This window comes from Leptosomus discolor, chromosome 11 (genome assembly GCF_034619465.1).
Source record: "Leptosomus discolor isolate bLepDis1 chromosome 11, bLepDis1.hap2, whole genome shotgun sequence".
Lineage (NCBI taxonomy): Eukaryota > Metazoa > Chordata > Aves > Leptosomiformes > Leptosomidae > Leptosomus > Leptosomus discolor.
In genome coordinates, this window is record NC_141401.1 from 17,903,350 (window position 1) to 17,927,390 (window position 24,041).

A 24,041-nucleotide genomic window follows, 5' to 3' on the forward strand; every position below is an offset into this window, starting at 1 on the left:
CATCCCACGACTGAAGTGACTGTTCTTTGGGAATGGGGTGGGTGGGGGCAGCCATGCAACAGGGCTAGAGCAGTGACGGGGGATCCCCATTCATCAGGATGCTAATCCCCAGGACAGACAAGGGCCTGAGCAACCTGATGTGGCTTTGAGGTTAAACCTGTTGGGAGCATGAAGGCTGACCAGAGACCCTTGTCTGTAGCAATTCCCAATCCACTTGTCCCTGCAATCCCCTGTGTCCTCCCATCTGCCTCTGTTCTCTGTCCCTCCTCCCTGCAAGTGAAACAGCTCTGTCATTCATTGCCTGATCTCTAGTCCCTTGCTAAGCCCTCCATAATCGCTGAGCTGTTTTAGCATGCTGCAGGCCCTGATAATGAAGGAAGGAAGTTTGTTTTGTAATTGGATTAGCACTGCTGGGAACATGCTCTTGCACGGCGGTCAGGGCTGAGCTGGCGCAGCCCCCGAGCCCCGTGCTGCTCCGCCTGGTTGTGGGCCAGCTTGGGGCTGTGCTTACTCCTGCATAGGACTTCAGTGGCCAAAAGATGCAGTCTTGCAGGAGGAAGGCAACCAAGAGGGATGAAAGGCTAATCCAGGGCAGAATTTGAGCTTGCCCTCCTTGGAAACTGGGGTGTGTTTGCTGAAACTCTGTCATAGTCCCTAATGTCTCCCACCTGCTGGAAATTAAGCACTTTTGTTAGTGTCAAGCATGACATCAGCCTCATCACCCACCCCAGCTCATCAGCCTCATCACTGGCCCCAGCACAAGCTATCAAAGCTCCTGGACACCTCAGAGGCTGGAAGGCACCACCAGTACCACTGATCCTTGTGGGACTGGGTAAAACCCCTCTGTAGGGTGTGGTCCATCACCCATGCCTCCTTCTTGCCTCTCTGGCCTGGAGAAGCTCCTTTAAGCCCAAGCCTAGTGATTAGTTTAAAACCCCAGCCCTAGCAGTGATGCCCAAGTTGCTTGAATAGCACTGAAAACACAGTGCCCTGTATTGTGTCTCCAACCACAGCAATCTGCAGAAGGATCAAATAACCCAACAGCTCAGCTGCCAAAGTTTATAGCAAAGGAGAGAAATTTGTTCCTGATCCCTGCAGGCTACCAGCAAAACGTGCAGTGTAGCACATACATAGCACACGCATGCATGTGGCACACACATGGTCCAGCTGAACTGCCTCCTCTCAAATCTTCTCGTAAAGACCAGAATATTTGACAGAAGGGGCAACTTTCAGCTCCTAACTCAGAGACCCCCGTTTCTCAGTCCCTTTGGTATGCTTCCCCAGCATCCTCTCAAACCAGTTACTTGCTCCTGGTCCCCTGTTTGAAAATTGTCTCAAAACACCCATGCTTGGATGCCTCCACCTCATTTTCAGTCTATGCTTGTGAGCAGTTCTCTCTTTTTCCTTGCACAATTTTGCAGGCCTGTCTCCAAAACAGCATGCTCGGGCAGATCATCTGGGTCAGATCTTCCCAGTGCCTTGCTAGTGATGTGGCTGTGTCCCTCCCAGAAACACATCCCAGACATGACCGCTCCACACTCCCAGCCCCTGCACTGCTTGCTGTTAGCATTGGTGGGGTCATCCCAAGACTGGGGTGGAGGAACAGTGCTAGAAGCACCTCTTTGCTCAGAGACACCCCTTTTAATACAACACATCATTTACTTGATTAGCTTGTTCCTCTTCTGCTATATTCTTAACCATGACTTCCAGGACTGGAAACTGGTTCATACTGGGTGCAAATCAAATTCCTTCCTTAAGTCTAACCACCCTGACTGTGCTGCATCACCTTGATTAGGTTAATTATCAAAGAAAAATCATTACGTTACACTGAGACAATTTATCTGTGGTAAATTGTTTCCATTTGCTTTCCTATCTTGAAGCTGTGTTTCCTTCAAAAAACCCTCAGAAAGGTATGAAAGTCTAGATATGTTTTCATCCCTCTTTTCCCTTTTCTGGATGTGGGATGCACATTTGCTGCATTTGTTTGCTATTTGAGCCATATCCAGGTTGTCCAAAATCTGGTCCTTCCTTCACAGCAAGGTGACCTTGCTCCTTTCCTCCCCGATCTCATACAGCACCTCCTGGTTGACCCCTCATCTCTTGCATTCAAAGTGTGTCCTCAGCTGGTGGTTGTGCCTCAGGCATTCTCTGTCCTTCACATCTTGCTCAGTTTGATGACCTGTGCAGCTACAAGTCTTTCTCTTAACTTCCAGGATAAATGTATGCATGCTGAATTTTTTTCCATTAAGTGGCAGTGCACAGCAAGTCCTGATCTGTGCTGGCGTGGGACCGATGGGCTCTCTGCACATGCGTGTCCTCTCTCACGGTTCCTGTACGGGGTAGCCCTGCTGCGCATGTCCAGTGCACTGTGATTTACTGTCCCAATGCAGCATTACCGCCTCTCTGTGCATGCACAGCGTGTCCTGATTTACTGCACGCATTACGGGTTACCTCACCGCAAATTCACAGCACGTCTGGTTTTAGCATGCTCTCTCTGACCGTGCACAGCGTGTCCTGATTTACGGGAAGGCTCTTGCATCTCTCTGCCTCTGTGGAGAGCATCTTGAGTCACTGCTCACACATGCTGCTGCCTGTCTCCAAGGGGAACAGTCTGTCTGATTTGTCCCTTGTACATGCGGCCGTCTTGGATTTGCTGCATGTTCAATGGGCGGGCACTCCGTGTGGTGCAGCGCAGCCTCCATGTGCTCACGACATCCCAATTGATTGCACGTGCCGTTCGCTGCTTTCCCACGCAGATGCCTTGTGGGCTCTGGACAGGTGCATCGCAGCGGTGCTTTCTGCACGCGTGCAAGGCACTAGCATTGTGTCCTGGTGTCTGAGCAACCCCCAGCTCTAGCTGGTACCTTACGGTAAAGACTACAGGCTCTGTGCTGCACCTAATTCCTTTTTCCTTCCGCACATGCAGGCTGTCTGAGCCTCCTCTGCCCCTGTCCGCTCAGACCCTCTTGTAACTGTGTCTTACAAGGGCTGACATGCAGCCTGGCACCACCATCCTGGGCTGTCCTGGCTCATGTCCTGCTCTGGAATCGGTGGGCTGTGTGGTGACTAGGTGTTTAAGTCCTGCCAGAGGTAATGGAGGGTGTCTCTGGTGGGCAGCAAGACCCAGTGTCCTGCTGAATGTCATTTAAGCCAAAGTCCCAGGTTATACCCAGATTGGGGTAACTGAAGGCTTCTCAGGGGATGTTTATGGAATCCCAATGACTTCTACTGACCTGTTGGCTTAGGAAAGCAAAACGGAAAACTTATCAGAGACCCCAGAAATTATTCAGAGGGACCATGCAGTCCAGAGGAGAGTATTGTGACTCAAAGAAGTTGCAGAGTATGCCCACCCAGGCCTACACCAAGAAAGGTGAGGAAGGCATGACCCACAGCCATGGCCTACAGCGGCCCATGAAGGAAGCACGGGAAAGGCAGAGTCTCCCATCCCTTGCCCTAGGAAGGTCTGCAGCCCTATTTGTGATTCTGGTGACAAGAACATGCAGGGAGAGCTGCCAGCTGGAGCTGGCTGGGGCTGGGAAGGAGCAGGTACAAGCTGAGACTTCTGTTTGTTGCAGGGAAGGTGGTTTCTGGTTGTCTTCTTTTTTTTTCCAGAGGGGCTGAGCTAAAAAACATTGTGCCCTCTTCTGCTGTGACTTGTAGCTGAGCTCCCAGATGCTATGCTGGGAGAAGTGGTCCAGGTGGGACCAGGAAGGCCTGGAGAGCACATGACCTGTGTGGTGAGGGCTCTTACTCTTGTGTTTGACTTTCAGCCAGTCGCAAAGGAAGCAGCACATCATAGACCAGAGCAGGCAAGATGGCAAGCGCAGGGATGCTGCCCGGTCCCCTCTACATCGCAGACCCCACACTACCCCACTCAGCTGAAAGTCCAGCGTTCAAGGCGACCTCAGGCTTTGTGGCTCTGGCACTGTTGGCCACACAGACAGCATGGTAATGCGCACTGGCAGCAGCTGCTCCCGCTATCAGCACTGCGATAATTGTCCCTGCAGGGCTGGTCCCGCTTGGGGCCATTAGCAGCAAGATCCTTCTTTTATCATTGTACATCTCATTCACGTCTCGGCAGCTGCAGTAAATGTCTGTCTGTTAGTGAGGCCGAACGCCTGTCAGGACGCAAGGTCAGGTTGCCCTGTGACGGGTGATGATTTTGACACACTTGCAGGTTGCTTGGGGGTGGACTGAGAGCATCTCTCTCCCATGGATTGATGCAGGGATGGGACAGGGTCTCTTGTGGTGGTGCTGGAGGGGAAAATTGCTGCATCGCACCACCCAGTTTGCTGCCCATTCAAGCAGTGCAGCTGGTCTGTCCATGGTCAATGTGTGTGTCAGGATGGGGGGAAGCAGGGACAGGTGATCCCTCCCTGATGGCAGAGGCAGTGCTCATTTCCATTTAGATAGAGAAATTTCAATCTTGGCTTGACGTCTCCTCACTATGGTGTGACTCAAGACCCAAATTTCCAATTTTCTTCCCCATGGAATGCCAGATGCTCTCTGCTGACTTGGGAACTGAAGTGCATTAGAGATGCTGCAGCCCAGCAGAGGCGGACAGTTGAGTGCGTGAGCATGGATGATTATCTGCATGTAGTCCCACGAGACAGCTGGCACACGTGGCTTTTTCACACCCAAATCTGCTTCACTGCCTGCAGCCCAAAGCGCTCCTATTGCCTCTTACCAGCTCCCTTCCCTACCCCTGTCCAGGGACAGGAGATTAAAACCAGCATTCAGAGTTGGCCCTCGTGATACAGCATCTGGATCACTTGGGGGACAGAGGATGGACACACAAGGAGAGGTCACCCAGATGACTGCAGCAATGAAGACAACCAGCTATGTCTGTGTCCCAGGGGTAAGAATGCAAGAAGAAATGCAGCAAGGGGGTGAGCGTGTCCTTGTTTGCTGCCTACATTGAGTATACGTTCACCTGCTCAGAGATGGGTGGATGCAGGGAAGCTTGTGATCCTCAATGTGGTCTCCTCCACCGTGTACTTAGTGTGCCTGTTCCCACGGGAACAGAACCACCACAGTTTCGCTCAGCTGAAAACGTGACAGCTTATGGAAAAGAAGCTGGAGAGGGTTGGTGGGGGAGCCACAACATCATGGGTGATGACTGAAGACTCGTTTGGAGGTCCAAGCCAAGTGTCTGCTTTGAGAAAGGAGGTTGGCTTAACAGAACCGAGAGGTAAGGGGGGCCCACAAGAGGCTCCTTCCAGCGAGCTGAGGGCACGTAAGCTCGGAGGAGGCACACGCAGGCCGGCAGTAAGGCAGCCCACCATGAATCTGAAGGGCAGCCTGGGGAAGACATCCCGAAATCACCGCCAGTGCCGCTTTACGGGCCTGGGGAGCGGGACGCCGGCCCGTGGGGCGGGAGAGGAGCCCTCGGGGGGGTGGCGGGAAACTGGAGGGTGAGGGTGGAGGAGGCCCCAGGGCCCCGCCAAGCACCCCCCCACCGCCGGGGCGGGCAGGCCTCGGCCGCGGCTGGAGCGCGGCTGCCACCTGGCGGGCCCGGGCGGGAGGAGCCGGGCCTGGCCGGGGCCGAGCCCGCCGCGCTCACGGTGAGGCAGCGCGGGGCGGGGCGCCGCCATGTCGGAGGCGGCGGCGGCGGTAGCGGGGATGGCGGCGGCGGCGATGGCGGAGGCGCGGCTGCGGCGAAAGCAGCTGCTGAGCGCGGAGGAGGCGGAGCTGTTCGAGCTGGCGCAGGCGGCAGGCAGCGGGCTGGACCCGGAGGTGTTCCGGTGAGCGGCGGGGACGGCCGCTGGTCCCCCCGGTGCCGCCGGCTCTGCCGCTGACGGGTGTCCCCGCAGGGTGCTGCTGGACCTGCTGCGCATGAACGTGGCCCCGCTCGCCGTCTTCCAGGTGCTCAAGTCCATGTGCGCCGGGCAGCGGCTGCCGCTGGGACCCGAGGGCGGACCCCCCGCCGCGCCGGCGCCGCTCCCTGCCGACACCCGAGGTAGGCGGGGGGCGGGCGGGCGGGTGGGTGGGGGGGGGGGGGGGGGGGGCGGCGGCGACGGCGGGCCCTAATCCCCGTGTTTCCCCGCGCAGAGCCCCCCGAGGACGGCCGGGTCCCCGCCCCGCTCCCCACCGCCTCCGCCCTGCGGCCGCCGCGGCTAGGGGGCCGCCCGCCGCTCTCACGAGGCGCCGCCGCGGCCTGCCTGCTGCCCCGCGCCCTCCCCGCGCCCCCCGCCGGCCGCGCCGCCCGCCCCGCCGCGGGGAGGGGGCCGCGGGCTGGGCGGCCGGGCCCGAGGGGGGGCTCGGCCGGCCCCCGGGGGGCCCGCTCGGTGTGAGCCGCGGGGTCGGGCCCGGCGGGGGCTTCGCGGGTGGAGAAGGAGCCTCGTCACCCCCGGGCCGCCGCGCCTCCTGCTTAATTTGCTCAGTTATTCTTTTTAGGCAGCGTAGGGGGCCGGGTGCGGAGGAGCAGTGTGGTATGTCGGGGGCGAGGAGGTAGCTGCAGTCCCATGTGCTGGGTTTTGTAGCCTCCTGGCTCTGCCTTCCAAGCCTCGCACAAAACCACCCAAACCCATAATATTACACAATATTACACGATGCTGCTTCACTTATATCTGACTCAAAAAAGAGTAAAGTTTCTGGTGCATTAGGAATCCCCGGAAAAGGAGGGGAGTGGCGATGCTTCCTCTGGTCCATCCCCATGCTGCTGCTCTGCCAGCGGTTTCTGTGCCTGACGGACGGTATTTAGGTGGGAACATGAAATGGGAGGCCATGTGGGCTTGTCAGCTAAAATAGCGACTGCTTTTGAATGTATTTGTCATTGCTTTAATGTTGGTGGACAGTAACAAATACAGATCTGAAATTGTGCCATATATATCTTTTATTTTATTCCAAACCAGCTCTAATAAAACTTTTACTTACTACCTGAACTTCCTGAAGTGACCTTTGGCTGGTAGCTTGCAACCTCTGTGGATTACTTGAACATGAGCTGGCAACGTGGCGAAGAAGCCAACAGCATCCTGGCCTGTATCAGCAAGTGTGGCCAGCAGGAGTAGGGAGGTGATCGTGCCCCTGTACTCAGCACTGGTGAGAACACACCTTGAGTACCGTGTCCAGTTTTGGGCGCCACGGTATAAGACGTCGAGGTGCTGGAGCAGTTCCAGAGAAGGGCCTGGAGAACAGGTCTTACGAGGAGTGCCTGAGGGACCTGGGGTTGTTTAGCCTAGCGAAGAGGAGGCTAAAGGAAGTTGTAGTGAGGCCGGTGTTGGTCTCTTCTCCCAAGTAACTAATGACAGGACAAGAGGTAATGGCTCAAGCTGCGCCAGGGGAAATTTAGATTGGATATTAGGAAAAAATTCTTTTCTGAAAGAGTGGTTAGGCATTGGAACAGGCTGCCCAGGGAAGTGGTGGAGTCACCATCTCTGGAGGTGTTCAAAAGATGTACAGATGGGGTGCTCAGGGACATGGTTTAGTGAGGGCGTGGTAGTGTTAGAATAATGGTTAGACTTGATGATCTTAAAGGTCTTTTCCAGCCAAAATGATTCTATGATTCTATAAGATAAGTGTGCTGTCACTAAGTTTGAATTCACTGTGAAAAGGCTGTAATTTCTCTTGTGTGCAAAACTGTAGTAGAAAGGGACAGTGGCTAAACAGCAAGGTTTTGTGATCATTGTCTGTGGTTGCCAAGAACAAACCTGCAAGCCGAAAGCTCGTCTTGCTGCATGCCTCAGCGCTGCCATACCAGTAACATCGGTGCGCTTGTTCCCCCAGCGGGAGCCTAGAAATGGATGAGGTCAAGTTGAATTGTATTGTCGTGTCCTGTTCTCCCTTCTTTCTCTCTGTTTCAGGGTGAAAACTGTTGTAGATGATGGGTCTCTGTTGACCCATGATGAGTTTTGAGGCCAGACTTTAAAATAAAACTGTCAGCAAGGTCTGTGCTGGGAACACAGAGAATGGGGCAAGAAAGAAAAACTTTGTTGGCATAGGTAACCGGAGCAGGGTAGGGGGAAAGTTAAGGTTTCCCTGTTGTGATAACGTACTACTGCTTAGCGTAGTCTTGCTGCTGAGGCTGACTTGGTGGTAGAGGGTGTTTGTTGTCGTGGCTGTGCTTGCAAGTCTGGTAGTAAGGCCTATAGAAAGTGAAGTTGAAAGGCAAGATTCGTTTGACCAACTATAAGCAGTCAGTTTTAGGGTAAGGGCAATTGCGCCACAATCTTGAGGCACCTTCACAGTAGCAGAGCCTGCTGCTTCTGGCGTGGATTCCCGCATGGTAAGTGGGTGAGAATCACCTTATTGAGCTGAGGGTGGCTGTACAGAGACAAAGGAAGTTTGCTAGAGCCCAAATGGGAATTGGGAGTGTGCAGATAAAGTGTCTGGGACTCCATGGACTTTACTGTGAACATGTTCCCCTTTCTCAAGAGATGCTCTTGATTAAGAATTTCCTGCAGAGAAGTTGGTTGCGGTGAAGAGAACAGTCTCACGTGTGATTGTGAAGTGACTCTAAGTATGTACAGAGGAAAAAGAAGACACCTGGCTGACTATTTCCTGAGCAAAATGAGAGAGGTACAACACTTAGATATTTTAAGTAAGAAGCAGTGTGCTATTCCAGTACGGTGTTGAGAGAAAACATCTCAAAAAAGCAGCAATGTTGAACAGAAGATGCTGTTAAATTTTGCTCTCTCTTCTCCTCCTATGTTGGTGCTTCAGGTGTGATGGGCCACTCAAACTATGAAGGAACTTTGGTAAGGTTTTTGTTTCTGTCTGTCTTAATCTGGAGTAGCTTTTGTTCTCTCATGTATGCTGTTTGTGTGGTACTTCCTGTAAAAATTAGACTTTTCCTAGCACTGGCCCACTGCCACGACCTGGTTCTAGCTAGTAGTAGGCCAGCACAGGTCTGAAATGGTCAGATGGCAACTTGTTAATCAGCATTAAATTTCTCAAGAGGAAAAGCCAGAAGCCCTAAGGTAGAGTTGATATGCTCCTAACAGTTGTCTCCTCCCACCTTGAGGTACTGCAGGTATCTTAGAGAGGCCATGAATTTGCGGGAATTACTGTCTGTCTTGGGAGCTTAATTCGGTTGTGCCTGCGTCATCCCAGGATGCTCATTCTGCATCTTTAGCAGAGCAGCTCCTGGTCCAAGATGGTGCCTGAGCCAGGCTAGTGTGTCCAGCCAGACTTTCTGTAGTTTTCCTTTGAAACTGACGTGCTGATATCCACAAGTGCACTGGGAGAAGCCCTTGGAACTGAGGGGGAACTGTAGTGAAGTTCAGAGATTGCGTTAGTTCTGCACTGCTTGTGGTAAATATTCGTAGTATTAGTTTGGCATTCAGTGTCTCCTGTTGCTGCTTTATTTCACAAGGCTAAAATATATCTTCAGGGGCTAGTTGATACACTGAGATCACTGGATCATACGCAACTTACTGAGACGGGAGGATCGTGCCCATCAAGCCACAGTTTCACTGCAGATGTGGTAAAACACTTGGGTTTGCTGTCTTTGCAAGCTGGTGCTTGGTAAAGGTGATAAAGGGGCACTTCAGACTCCTCTCTCTTGTTGCACGCAGTCCTGACCAAATTCTGATGGGCAGCAATTGCACGTCTTGCCAGAAGGTTTGGTCTTCCCAACTACGTCGGGTCTTTTTTTGTTTTCTAGGAGCTTGTATTTTATTAGAGCCGTAACTCACTTTGAATGAAAACTTCTCTTTTTACTTTCTGTCAGCCCAAGTGACTGCTGTCACCCAGCACCCACTGACATCAGCTAATTCCTTTGTGACTAAAATCACCATTGAAAAGCTAACTCTCTCGGAAAAATCTTTGAGCAGTACTTGAGCTTGGTGACAGCTTATCACAACCTTAGTCCTGCATCTTCATTTCTGTGAGTATAAATAGTCCTGGTAAGATCTCATTAGTATCAAGAAGTGGACATGTTTTGTCCATCTCTCTTGGTGAGGACACATTTCTGTAGCCAGATACCTGTGCTCGCTGCGATTTGGTCAAAGGAGGGACTATGTTAGCTCAGTGCCCAGCATGACTTAAGATGGGCATCAAGTGCAAGTGAACAAGCTTCTGCAGCTTTAATTGCAGCTTTGTGCAAATTTTGGCTAGCTTATGTCTGACTCTGCAGTGTGGACACCTGGAGCAATGTGCCTGGAGTGTCTGAGGAGGATGTGTAGGACTCTGGGTTGAAGGTCTTGAAAACAAGCAGTGTCCAGAGAGATCTCTCAATTCATGGAAGTTGGTAACAATCTAAAGCAGAACGAGGCCATCAGTGCCAGCCTTGTCTGTGTATTACTGGACCACCTTAAGCTGAATTAGGATTTGAACTACCTAGTTCAAGACAGGAGCTTGTTTTACTGAACCCCTTGGGGGATAGTGTATTGCTGATTTAAAGATCCCATGAAAATCAGCATAATTTTCTCTTCTTAAACTCAAGAAACAACCAGGTAGCTTATATTGAAGAGGAGGAGGAATCACTCCTCATTCACTGAGCTCTCTGGTTCTGGACACAGTCCAAGTACATCGTTCAGGAGTTGGGTAAGTGTTAATAGGGTGACTGGGGGTGTCCTTTGAGCTGGATCTGTTCTGCAGGAGCGTTTGGCTTGCCTTGCCTCCTTTCCCTTTAGGAGCTGCTGCGGGGAAGGGGAGCCAGAGCTGTTTCTGCTCTTGGCATCTCTTGTTGGAAGATGCTGCTTCTGTTTAAGAAGAGGGTGGTGTGGCTTCCATGCAGCACCAGGCATTTGGAGGTGGGAGATACCTCCTCTGCATAGCTGGGACTTGTGTCTGCTGATAAAACCAGAGCTCCTTGCGCTAATACCAAGAACAGCGATTGTCCTATATAAGCTTGCCAAGCTGCTTCGCACAGCTCTGCCTCTCTGCTCTTTCTCCCATGCTTCCTCCTTTGTCAGAAGACAGACAAGTGGCTGAAGTAATCCAGGTCTCACAAAAGATTTGCAAAGACTGCTCTGCTTGAGCTTTATGGGTACGATGAGATACTTCGGCTTTGCAGCCCATCGTGTTGCAGGGAGGTTTTTTAAAGCAGCTAAAAAAAAGACTGTTGGAGCATTTCTGAACAACACTATTGGCAGGGCAGGGCGTGCTCCCTGGTAGTTATTTCAGGGTTTTTTACATCTAAAGCAACAGGGAGTCTAATATGAATGACTTTATTTTGCATTTCCCCATAGAATATAGTCATGGTGTTCTGCATGGTTGCTGATAACTGAGTTTATGATAGCTGGCTCCAAATTACTGTGTTTGAGTATTGGAGCTTCCATCTGGCATATTTAGCTAGGTAGAACTTCATGCAAGCTGCATTCGAACCAGTTCTTCAGCTGTTGTAATTTGGGAGGGAAAGAACTGATTTTAAACAGAAAGGATATCTGGGCAATTTCTTTCTCTGTGTGTGAGGAGGTGTGCATACCCATTAGGACAGTGCTGTTGGTTTTGGCTAGACTAGGTATGTGTATAGTTTACCTTCGTGTAGTTAAATATGCCATTTTCTTACATAATATTTCTGTGCTTTCTGTTCTCATCAGCCAACTCTCAAGCCCCTGATGGTTTCACTGCTGTTTTCTACCTCTCTATTAACATGCATATGTCGATGTCCTGCTCTTTTCTAGGCTGATTAATATTCCTTGATGCTTCTCTCACTCAGTGCACTCCAACTGGTTTTTCCACATTTCCCGCTTCCCCAGCCCAGTGTCTTCCGTACAGTTAGTTTCCAGAGCTTTGCCCCAGCTGATTTCTTGTACTAAATGTGTTGTTAACATAGCTTGCTTTTCAAAATCTTGTCTCTGTTGTGGGCCTGGTCTGTGGATTTTAAGTCTGCAAGGAACCATTACAGCCTCCCGTTCTGCATAGCAGGGGTCAAAATGCTTTCCTAGCCTGTGAAACTCTGTCACACTTCGGTGCCTGTTGGAAAAGCCGCTGAGCCCACCACCAGCCATGAGCTTGGTGAAGGGTTCACGGGGTGTGTTTTCCTTGTTTGTGTGGAAAAATATGCTTTTGAGAATCATAAGTCCTTTTCTGCCCCTGCATTTGTAACTGATTTCTTCCTGTGTAAATACTTAGATATGATCAAGGTCTCTTCTAAGTGTTGCTCTTTGATTATTTCCTAAATATCCCTTGACCTGCTATTCAGCTTGTTGCCAGCTTCGTCCTGCCTGTGTGTTCCTCTTGCCATCCTTGTGTTTTGTAGCCTTCCCTGTTCATCCCTTTTTCTCACTTCTTATTTCTTGCACTTTCTCTGTCTTTAGCTGTGGTCAGCCCTTTGGGATGATGACTGTTGCTGCAAGGGCCCACGGTGGCTGCCATGGCTCTTGGGTACTGTTGGCTTACCACGCTAGCTGCTTTGCATTCCTCTTATACTCACCCTCCACTTACCCATTGTCTCAGGGTTCCCCTTGTTGTGGGATTTGTAATGCAGACTGCTGTATTAAGGAGATAAGGTAGGATAATGCTAATGTGGAGCTCTGAAACAGTGGAGAGAATTGCCCCCAGAAATGGTAAGGATTTTTCTTAAATTTATTTAATCTGTTTTCAGTACATCACACAATGAATTTTCCTGTTGATTATACTGGCTATTATGCTTTAATTGTAGATTAAATATAACCATGGGATCTAAGTGATGACAATATGTTCTTAATTGTGCCATACACCTGTAAAAGTTGTACGCGGACACTTCGTTGTCTTTCCTGATAAAGAATGTGTAGAATGAGCTATAGGTGAGTTACAGGACTAATCAAAGGACATACAGTCCCCATCATGGTTTTCTTAGTTGCTTCACTCATACTCAAATTTTTTTCAGTATTTCATTAATACCACTCTAGTAAGTGGATTTCCTAAATTTGCTAAAGAGCAGTTAGATTGCCTTCCAGATCTTTGTCCTGCAACTCTGACTCCCTCTAACTCTTTCTACCATAAGCAGAAGAGTTCAAGCCTTATGAGTTAGAGGCCTTTATTTGTGTTTTGTGAAGTCATGGGTGTGGTAATCACAGGAGGCAAGAAGTTTTGTTTATAGAGCATTGCTGATGTGGAGTTGTTGCTTTCCCTTCTCCTTCCCCCAGACTCTTATTCCAGGATGCATTTTTTTTATTTTAACTTTTCTGAATTGTAGGCATTTCTTTAGTCTGTCAGCAACTGAATAGCTTCAACATATAGACCTTGTTCATCTTGTGATACAGAATGACGATAAAGTATTTTCTGGATTGCAGGTGCTGGTGTCAGTCATTTTACAACTGATTAAAAAAATTCTCAGCTGTTCTGTGCTTTCTTGGATGGTTGAAAGTCCCTTGGTTAAAAGTTCTAACTCCTTTCCTCTCCTGGGAAGTTATAATAAATTTTGATGCTCTCAAAATACAGGTGGTGGGTAGTGAAGTCATCTTTTCTACTTCAGCAGAAACAGCAGACAAACAGCTTTTATTTCTTTTTCTTATCCCAGGAATAACTTGCAAAAAGTCTAGGCTGGAATGCCCCAAACCTGCCACGGATCTAGTCCCAAAAGAATATGTGGCTTCGTTGTTCCTGTGAAAATATAGTTTTCTCTGGGTGATATACTTGGAAAACTGAAGTCTAGACAAACTTGTAATTTTATGGAATCTTCACCTTTTGAATAAGGAAAAAGCTGTATTGGATGCTGTAATGCAACCTGCGCTACTGTCTTCTGGGAGGGAATCTGTTAAAGAGGTCCTCCCATCCAAGTAACTTTAAGGGAAGGGAAAAAAAAAAAGCGTTATCTAAGAGGCATAGCCTTCTCCCACACTCTCTTTCTTTTAGGTGGCTGTGTTCTTTGCAGTGCTCTGTGTACGGTGGGAGCCTGTTGCAACTTTGCCAAATGATTTAGCTACAAGTATGTGGCTGTGTCCAGTGGAAAGGCTGGTGGCTTTTGAATGGGCAGCAGTTCAAGAGGAAACACTGGGTGCCGATGTATTCCCTGAAGGTACTGGGATCCCTTTGGTAGCCTTGATGGTTCTGTGTAATGTGTGTATGCTGTAGGTGTGATGGACGTGGATGGGCGAGTTAATGTGGATGGATGGCTAAAACCAGGACTCGGGTGGCTTTGGCAGCGCTGGCAATGTAAGCAGGTAGCAGAGAGGACTGGCGATCTCGGGCCAGTGTAGGTCTTTCTCCTGTCACGCTTACCCTGCAGAAGTTCCCAGGTTTACCTGAGGCTGTGAGCCTTCCTCTCTGTTGGGTGTTTGAGCTAAACACTGCACCGGGATAACTTTTTTTTAGTATATCTTTTCAGGCTGATTTTCAGGCTTTTTTTTTTTTTTTTTTTCTCATGCTTTGTGAGTCGAGAATGGACAGAAAGAAAAGGGGTTTAGAAGAATGCTGTAGATGCCAGACTGGTCACATGTGGCTTTGTGGTGAAGTAATGAGATGCGCGTTCATGAGTGGCAACTAATTCATTCTTCCCCTGCAACCAACCAGACTCACTCAAAATTATCTTGTAGATTGAATAGAGTTCTGAGAAAAATGACCTCTTCTCCATCTTCTCTTTCTGTAATCCACATGCAAGAGAAGGGGAGGAAATGAGACTATCCCGAGTGTGGTGGTGAAAACTAGTAAAATGGGGAGCAACCTGGGACATGTGAGGATTTGTAGGGAAGAGGCTGATGTGTTTCATGTTGACCAGTGGGTGGAAGAGGAGCTCCTGTGGCTCTGCTGAGCAGCCTTGAAGGGAGACATCTCTCAAGAGAGTGGGAGAGGTGAGTGAAAACCTTGTCTTTGGTAAACCAGACACTTCATGGGTGCTGGAGTTGGCAGCCTCCGAAGGTGGCATGGATACTAGAGTAAGGGAGAATCCATCCATCGTGGAGACGAGAATGAAGTATTATTTCAGAGAGTTGCCTTGAAAAAGGACTGTCAGATTGATCAGACTAATGCAGACCTCTGCTCTGGGAGGGGGGAGTTGCTCTGTACCTTAACCCACCTTCAAACATGTCATTTAGAGGCTTCTTACCCGATGTGTTAAACTGAAATGTTTGAGCACCTAAGGAGGCTTGTCAGTATCTTGACTGGGATCTGGGACTTTGTTAATGTAAGCTTGCTTTTGCAGTGATATAATGCAGTTGAATACCTAACCTGTTAGGAAGAAACAGGCTTGCTGGAGAAGAGAGGAAGGTATAAGTTCTGTGCAGGTGATTTTTGGGCTTGTGTAGGTCTCCACTTATTTTGTGTTCTCTTCTTTCTCCAAATCCTCATCTTCAGATAAGTGTTTTCAAGAGAAAACATGGGCTTAAATAATGACCCTCTTCTCAGTGCATACTTAAGGTCTTAGTTAACTACTTTGGAAAGTGTATTTGAAAACCATCTTATTTTTTTCCCTCTTCCTCTGTTTCAAAACAATTCAGCTGAATTTGTTGGGATATATTTTACAAGTCTTACTTGCCTGCTTCGCTCTGTCTTCTCAAGGAGGCTGCTTTAGCAGGGGTGATGTTTTGACTCTGGAGAGAGTCCAGTGTGTGTATTAGCTGTTAAGGCTATGGCCGCACGTTTGAAGACCTGAGAACCTGCCAGTTTGTGTTGCAGAGGAGGACTACTTGTGATGTTTACATAGGGATGTGAGCAAGACTCTGCAGGGCAAACCTGGCAGTCTGGCAAGTGATTGAGTATAATGAGCCACAGTAGCACACTGGGACTGCTTTGGGGAGCAAAGTCTAGCTGTGCCTGAGATTTTTCCATGGTCAGGAGGTGATCAGATTTGAAGTGAGTCCCATCACTGTGCACGCTTGTGGTGATTGGGCAAAAGGTGTCTCTTTAGTTCTCTAGGTAACAGGTAGTGATTGCAAAAAGGAGGGACTTCTGCTCTTAGAAGGTTTTTTTTAATTCACACCTAAAACTGAGTCTTTGTTTGTCTAGAAAGGCCAGCTGGTTTACTGTGCCTGGTGTAAGCCCTACTGTGAGATAGAAACAGGAGCAGGATTTTGGGGAATTTAAAAGTACTCTCGCAGTTGCTCTAGCCCGTAGTCACTGCCAGCATGCACTACAGGAGATGTTTTGAGATTGTTGCAGCCCTGATATCCCTGACTCTGTTATAAAGTAAATGTACTAATAGCAATTAATTCATTTATTTTTTTTACCAGCAGGAGGAAAATCTAAGACAGGAAAGGATCCCCTGGGGAAAGCAGTAGATTGAGTAGAGAGGTAGAGAAGAGCTTTAGATTTCCACTTCTGAAAGCATATTTGGGGTTGGGGTTCCTTTCCTAAATCTGATCGGTCTTCACTTACCTTCTGCTTGACACAAGAAGGTGCTGCTTTCTCCCTCTACTTAAGGCTTTCTCTACTTGCTCTGTGCCACTCTGCAGACTCCTCCCTCAGTATCTGGTGGCAGTCCTCTCCTAGAGGTGGCTATAGCCTTTTGGCCTTGGGTTCTGATAGAGATGATCAGCATTAATGTGTCCAGTGAGCAGCCTGATTGCAGTGGGCACTGCTGTTTTTAATTGGGGGGAGCTAGCAGTCAGAGGTAGGCAGGGCACATTTCTGCCACTGCTTGCATGGATGTACCATTCTTCTCACACTGTGTCTGGCTCCAGAGGAGATAAACATGGGCAGCTGCTTCCTTCAGAGTCATCTGTTTGATTAGGCTCTCTTTTGGCTTTTCTCTTGCATCTGTAGCTATTTGTGCTGCAGTTGTTCTGTGATAGCCAGACACATCAAAGATAAGGACATCTTGCGTCACCAAGGAAAATGTCAGTGGAATCCTTTTGTTCATCTGTAGTACTTGAACAACCACAAACTCTGTAATTCAACTTTTTAATGCTTTGTGATAATTTGATCTATTATCTCTGATAGTGTTTTAACTAGCAGAAGTGCACAAACTATGCCTGTCCTTGGCCATTCTTGACTGGTTCATGGGTCAAGATAGGATGCTTCCAAAGATACAGTTGTTTTTTGTGCTGTTGAAGTAACTGTTTTACTGTGATTTCGAGGCTAAGAGGATGGAGGGCGGGTGCTTTGTCAAAGCACAGCTTCCCTTCAATAAAGTGATTCTTTTTCCCCGAGCTGTTTCAGCTAGGTCAGAAGATCAAGGTCCTGATTCCCAGTAGTGCTTAATGGTGCAGTTGTTTGTGTGTGCGCATGGTTGGAGTTGTTGTGCACAGGTTGAGGACCTGCACTCTTACTGGTAGATGCATCTGAGAAAGGGGAGGGCATTTACCTGTAGAGATGTCCTGGGCTGATAAAAGCATCATGGTGAACTATAATGGTTTTTATTCCTGCCACTTTTTCTCTCAAATACCATGAGATCATGTATTGCCTTCGTGCAATTTGTTTGTTTTCATGGGCAATACTTGCATTAGTGAAACTGCTTAAAGTGCTTGAGCTACAAAGAAAGATTGCAAGGCTGGTTGGCTGGCTTGGGGTGATAATTGCTGGCACGTCACTAGTGTGGTTTACAATAACAGACTTTTTTTAAGAGCACTTGGCTGGAATAAGCGAATGTATTTTTTTTGCCACTCTAGTCTGTCAAATTTACAGATATGAAGGGGCCACATACTCTTATTTGGAAGTTCTCAGGTTGTCTTTCTGGTGCTGCAAGGTGTTAACTTGTGGTATTGACGTGAGTCCTGTTCTCAGACAGCTGCTCCAAGGAGACAGGATGGTTTGGTAAGTAAAGCAGATGTATCTCCAGTCCTTTGCACAAATGATCCAAGACGATGATTTCCAAACCATACCTGTGGAGACTCCAGTGTGTGGAGTAGCTGTTGGTATTCTGGAAGTTGCTCTGGTAACGGTTGCTAAAATGTCACTCGTCATTTTAATTGCATGCCTGTAGCTACAGTAACTATAGCTCACTGTATTCCTGTGGGTTTTTTCCTCCTTGCTATGACTAATTTTTTATTGTGCTTCTTGGGGCTTGCTATCTTTAGTAAAAGCTTTGACCCTTTTGACTCATGTTTCTTTTATTTTTATTATCTTTTCTAATGCGAGTGCTACTTCTCATATGGAGTAGTTCTCTCCAGTGCCAGGAAAAGTTAGTCTCCCTCGCTTATCCCCTCCTGTCTTTTGTTTGCAGCACACCTTAAGTCTGTGACTCTCTCCTCTGGTCGAATCCAGCAGGGTGCGCTGCATGCCCCTTGCCTCCCTCGACTTCTACCTTTCTACCCATTGCTTCTCTCTGCTGTTGTGTTGCTTTGTAGAGATGATCAGTTGTGCCTACAGAAGAATAACGCTTCTGAACACAGTAAGAAAATCTGTGAGTAGGTCCTGTGTTAAGAGTCTGAGCTCCTGGAAACCCCAGAAAATGATAGGAAATCCAAACTTGGTCATGAAGTCAGAAGTGACATGAAGAGAAGGGTTTCTGATCTGGTAATGTGACTGCGGGCTTCAGAAACTGGTGGACACTGGCACATTGGTTCACTTATCCCAGCCGTGAGGTGTCAGATGTTCTTCATGTTCTTCTTGGAGTGCTGTTTGCAGTGCTGGTGTTCCTGTGCCAAATGAAAGCAAGTGTTTAAAGAACAAAGTGGCTGGTTACTCTGTAGATTAAACCTCATGAAAGTTAAGAACGCTCCCACTGCAGCTTGTTTTGATTTTGTGGCCCTGATACCTGTTGAGCTGAATTCACGAACTCGCTTTCTGTGCTGGATGCTGGATACATTTGCGACATCTAATCCAGTTTTGCCTTTTGCATGATTCCTTAAGGAGCGCTTGCAGCTTAGATGCTGTGTGGGTGGCAGGTAGGGTTGGGACTCGAAAATTAATGCACATATTTCTTTATGCAGGGAGAAATAAAACCAGTTCTGCTGTCAGCGGGACCCAGGTTCTAGCTGAAAGGAGCAGCCGGGAAGGATCTGCACAGAGGATGCCTCGGCAACCGAGTGCAAGCCGGCTGCAGAAAGCAGGAGCTTCTGGAAAGAACAGTGGAGGAGGCAACAGTACCTAAATAAGGCCTTGGAACCAGTGTATTTTGATGCTTGACAATGTATATAAACTGTGCTTGTTAAAATTGCTTGTGTCGTGTGTATTAACCTGACAAACATGATTTGTAATACATGGAACAGAGCTGTTGTTGCTGTTGTTTCTTATTTCCAAAACTCCCTTTGGCAATGAAGGCTACTAGGGATTACGTGAAGGCACATGGGACAAAGAAAGAGACATGAAGCCTAGAAAAGCCTGGCATAGTGCTCAAGTTGCTCCAGAGAAGTCATGACACATCTTACAAGGCTAAGCTTCTTGCTACCGCTTTCCCTAAAATCCATTTTGTCATGTTCATGCTAGTTGTAGCAGGAGAAGGTCTGGTTGACTGAATTATGAGGTGAATAGTGCTGAGGTAGGTCAAATATTAGTATCACTGAGCCCTGCAGTGAAGGTAGTTTGCACTGGAGGCCTGCCTGTCTTTGGGGATATGTTCTTGTACTTAACTGGTGATTGCCCTGTTCCCTCCATGTGTATGTTTGCGTGGGTTTTAGCACCTCAATCTGAAAACCAGTTTGACCTCTCACAGCATAAACACACAACATTTAGTCCTTCCAATGATGCTAATGTGATTATTCATTTATAAAGTGTTACGGAACCCTTTGCCTAATAAGCCAGGTTAAATGAGGAGATGATGCGAGGTAAGGGAGAGGATAGCTTCATCACTTAGTGTAAGATACGTGCAAGTAGCTAAAACAGGTAAGTGGCTGTGTTGCAGCTTGTGTTGCCATTGATCATTCCAGAGCTGATCCAGGCAGTGCATGTGCCTGCTCTGGCCTTGGTAGCTCAGGGACTATTAGTGAAATCCATTTCCCTAATTAGGAGAAAGTGCCTCCATTCTTTGTGGGGGATAGATGGCGTTTCCTCAGCTCAAGGAGATCTCGTGAACCTGGGTCAACAGGTGCTAAAATCTCTTACTGGCCAAGAGGAAAAAATGCTGGAGAGTACAATATTCTTTAGAACTAGCTTTTGTGCAAAATCTTAATGATGCTCAGATAACCAGCTTTGCTGATTGCTCAGCTGAGGCCAACCCTGCATCACTCCTCCCCCTCCGACCTGCTGTGTAAACCTGATACACCCATCTATGGAGTATCAGAGACTTTTTCAAGGATGAGTTAGAAATGGGAGTCAAGTAGCTCATGGCTTGCAGTAACACACCTTGAAGCTGTGCTGCAGGAAAGGTGTTCAAATGAGATAGCTTCCAAGATACTTTTTTTTGGTTTGTTTTGCATTTTCAAGGACTGGGTATCTCCTGCTCTGATCTTGTAAGTAGGTGCACCTACTCCCCCCCTCTTTCCCACGCCCTGCAAAAAGCCCAGAGCTCAAACTACGACACCATCTGGGAAGCTGGTGAAAAAGAGTAGCTGAAGGGCTGCTTTTTCTCTGTGAAGCATCATTATTGGTGCTCTTTGTCCCTAGAACAGGGATGAGAAGACTTGAGATGCGACTGAAACCTCTGTGCTGTGTACTGACCTTTCTTGAGAATAAAACTACCTAACAAATATGGGTGTTGTCTGCATGCTCACTGCCTCCCCTCTTTTTAGCCAGTTCCCTACTTGCATTTCTTTAATTTATCCCTCTGCAGCTTGGGATACCTCCTGTATTGTACCTACCCACCCATCTCCAAGCCCCCACCCCATCCCCCTGGGCTCTGCTGCACACTCCTCAGCCTGCAGATCGGTGCTCCTCTTCTGATGTCCAGTTTTCCTTGGCAGGCTGTCCTGGTCTCCTTTCCCAGCTACCTAGCTGAATAAAAGTGCTCCGTGCATGCTTTTATATCCTGCTCCTTCAAGAGATCTGCAGCAGGTGAGGCACCCCTGGAGCCAGTCTTGTGTTTGAGCTTTTGGAGCACCTTGATCTAAGGGGTTCTCCACTGTGCTTTTTTGCCCAGCCTGCTGTAAGAACGGAGACCATTGAATTTTATGGTTGTCTCAGACTTTGTATCTGGGTGGTTTTGAAGAGGAAGTAGAGACTGAAGTCGCCATAAGAACAGCACACTGCCTCGATGGCGCTTCGCCTCGAGGCCGGACGTGGCTTCTTGGAAGAACACCTGTTTTGTACATTGCCTCAGGGACACACGTGGTCTATGACTTTGGGCTAGATGGCATGGTTTCTTGGTCTCACTTGCTTTGAAATATTTGCTTGTTGCTATGCTGTAACAGCTAAAGGCACGACCTTTTTTTGGCTAATGCGCTAAAGCTTGCAAGCTGTGTAGTGAAGGTTGCATAGACTGCTGGCTTGTGATCGGCGCGTGGAAGCAGCATGCTGCTCTTGGGTTGGATCTCATTGCTTGACCGCAGCACGTCGTCATCGGATTGGTCTGAGACTATGGCATAAATGGGACTCTTGGCAGCCTCTTGGGGGGTCTGTCTGGGACTGCACCACCACTTGATGGAAAAGACCACACGACTGGAATGGCAGGACACTGCAGATTCCCAGTGGTGACTTGCTGTGCTCCCTTTCTCTCTCTCCCTGCCTCTTTCTCTGCCCCACCCCCCTGCCCCCCTTTTTCTAAATAAACATTTGTAGTGGTATTGACAATATTTGGCCTCGTTTGTGCCCTAATCTCTTGGCGGGTATCCAAATCGGCAGTCGCAGTACGAGTTTACCTCTTCCAGACTGTAACACCTGCCCACTTTCTGTGGTGCAATAACTGGCTTGGTGGATGATGTAAGAACAGTGGAAGTCATTTTCCTGTACTTCAGGAAGCCTTTCAGTGTCGTCTCCCAGAGTGACCCTGCAGCCTCACTGAGGAGATTGGCCTGGAGTGGACTAGAGAATGAATGGAAAATTGGCTAAGTTGAGAGTGCAGCTAACTGATGTGGAAGGGTGTAAAGAAGGGGACCTTATCTTGGTTCAGACCAGCCTAAATCTCAGATGGTGACGCAGCACAGGGCCCATTCTCCAGCAGGTGTTGGAGCAGCTGTCTCTGCCAGGGCAGAGGCTTAACCCAGACAGTTTTGGATGGTAGATAAAGCCCTGCAAGTCCCAGGTGGCAGGAAGTGCCTGGGGCCTCCCCCTGAGGCTGGCAGAGATGGTTGTCTCTGTTGGAGGTGTGGTAGTGTTGAAGACCTGAGTTACTAAGTGGAGTAGTTATAGGAGGAAGTCAGCAGGCTAAGCAGCATCAGAAAGAGATAGACAGGATCTTCTCAGACCCTGCACTTCAAGATCCCTGGACCTCAACTGCAGTGGGGCAACAGGCAGAGTCTGTAGCAGATCATGAGTGGAAACTACGAGGAAGGCAAGGGCTGGAAGCTGGTGACTTCTGGCACTGAGGGGAAGGCTCCTGGTCCGCCTGAAGGCTTGCAACAATGGGACAGGTTCACTGTCCTCAAAGCTGAGGAGGAGGCAGGTATGCTTTCAAATGAACCATTTGGGCTAACTGACCCAAACCATGCAAGACCACCAGGAGGAAGCAGCAAGTGATAGTAGTGGGTGACTCACTAGTGCAGGGTAAGTCTTGTCTAGAGAAATGTGCTTCTTGCTGTGGGCCCAGATCTGGGTTGTTGTGGGGAGACTACCAAAGCTTGTCTGACCCTCTCACTGCTACCCCCTGCTCTTCTTCCATGTGGGTACCGGTGATACTCCCAAGGGCAACCTGAAGAGAGTCGAACTTGACTACAGAGCTCAGGGGGTCATAGGCAGGGGCATGGGAATGGTAGACAGGGCTGACAAACGAAGCGTCTAGGGTGATGTGAATGAAAGGGAACACAAAACAAGGCTTAATAGGGGTCACCTTCAGCACTTGCATGCATGCAAGAAAGTGCCTAAAAGGTACCACCATGGAGAAATTCCCCAAACCATTTCTGGGCAATTAGCATGCTCGGCTGCCTCTGTCATGCCTGTAAGCTAATGCACGCAGCACGGGGAGTAAAGACGAGGAACTGGAGATCTGTGTGCAGTTGCAGGGCTCTGATCTTGGTGGCATCACAGAGGTGGTGGGATGGCTCATGTGACTGGGGTGTTGCAATGGAGGGACACAGGCTCTTTAGGAAGGACAGCCAGGAGGACAAGGAGGGGGAGTTGTCCTTTATGTGAGGCAGCAGCTGGGCTGCCTGGAGCTCTGCCTGGGGATGGGTGAGCAGCCAACTGAGAACTTACAGGTCAGGATTAAAGAGGTGGCCAGTATGGGTGACATTGTAGTGGGTGTCCACTAGAGGCCACCTGACCAGGAAGAACAAGTGGATGAGGCTGCCTACAGACAGCTAGAAGCAGCCTCACATTCACAGACCCTGGTCCTCATGGAGGACTTCAGCCACCCTGATATGTGCTAGTAGGACAAGCCAACAGGGCATAAACCATGCAGGAGGTTCCTGGACAGCATTGCTGATGACTTCCTGAGCCAAGTGATAGGGAAGCCAGCGAGGAGAGGTGCGCTGCCGGACCTCGTGCTCATCAGTAAGGAAGGGCTCACTGAGAATCTGAAGGTCAAAGGCAGCCTTGGCTGCAGTGACCATGAGATGGTGGAGTTCAGGGTCCTGAGGGGAGGTAGCCGGGCAAAAATCAAGATCACAACACTGGACTTCAGGAGAGTAGACTTCGGCCTCTTTAGGGATCTGCTTGAAGCAGTCTCATGGGATAAGGCCCTGGAGGGAAGAGGGGACCAAGAAAGGAGGTTGATATTCAAGGATCACTTCCATGCTCAAGAGCAGTCCATCCCTACAACTCAGAGCTGCATTCCATGCCTGAGCTCCAACTGCATCCCTGACACCCCCTCTTGGAGCCACATTCCCATGTCTGACACCCCCAAGCTCATGTCCAACCCCTTGCACAACCTCATCCTCATTTCCACCAGGCCCTGCAGTGCTGAAGATGCTCCTGTGGTGTTGCAGCAAGGTGCAGCAGCTGGGGCCTGGCTGAGGTGCAGCATCCTGGGGCAGGGGCAGTCTACCACGGCAACTCGGCCTCAGGGTCCTGGGGTACCAGGGGCTGCGGTGGTGCCAGCCCTGGCAGGGCTGGGGGCTGTGGGTCCCCTGAGGCTGGTGCAAGGGGCACCCTGGATGGGACAGGCCAGGATGTGGGATGGGATGGGAGGTGTCAGGGTCAGCCAGGACTGTTATGGCTGGCATGGAGAGGAGCAAGAGATGTCAGGGCTGGTAGAGACAGGGGCTAATGCTGCCCTGGTTCCCTCCCAAAACTGCTACAGTGGGGCGGGAGAGGGAGGGACCAGACCT

General features: G+C 49.2%; 1 protein-coding gene across 2 annotated transcripts; it reads left to right on the plus strand.

The window, feature by feature from the left end:
* The first annotated feature begins 5,592 nt into the window (after nucleotides 1-5,592).
* On the plus strand, nucleotides 5,593-18,950 carry LOC147414706 (mitotic-spindle organizing protein 2-like). Of its 2 annotated transcripts, none has more exons than XM_086471350.1 (3): nucleotides 5,593-5,744; nucleotides 5,814-5,959; nucleotides 18,675-18,950. In XM_086471350.1, the coding sequence occupies exons 1-3, from the start codon at nucleotides 5,593-5,595 to the stop codon at nucleotides 18,833-18,835; spliced, it is 459 nt and encodes a 152-aa protein (XP_086327476.1). In that variant the 3' UTR covers nucleotides 18,836-18,950. The 2 variants fall into 2 exon arrangements, with proteins under 2 accessions (XP_086327476.1, XP_086327477.1); XM_086471351.1 differs by lacking the exon at nucleotides 18,675-18,950 and adding an exon at nucleotides 6,052-6,293 and having other exon boundaries at nucleotides 5,608-5,744.
* Nucleotides 18,951-24,041: the final 5,091 nt, after the last annotated feature.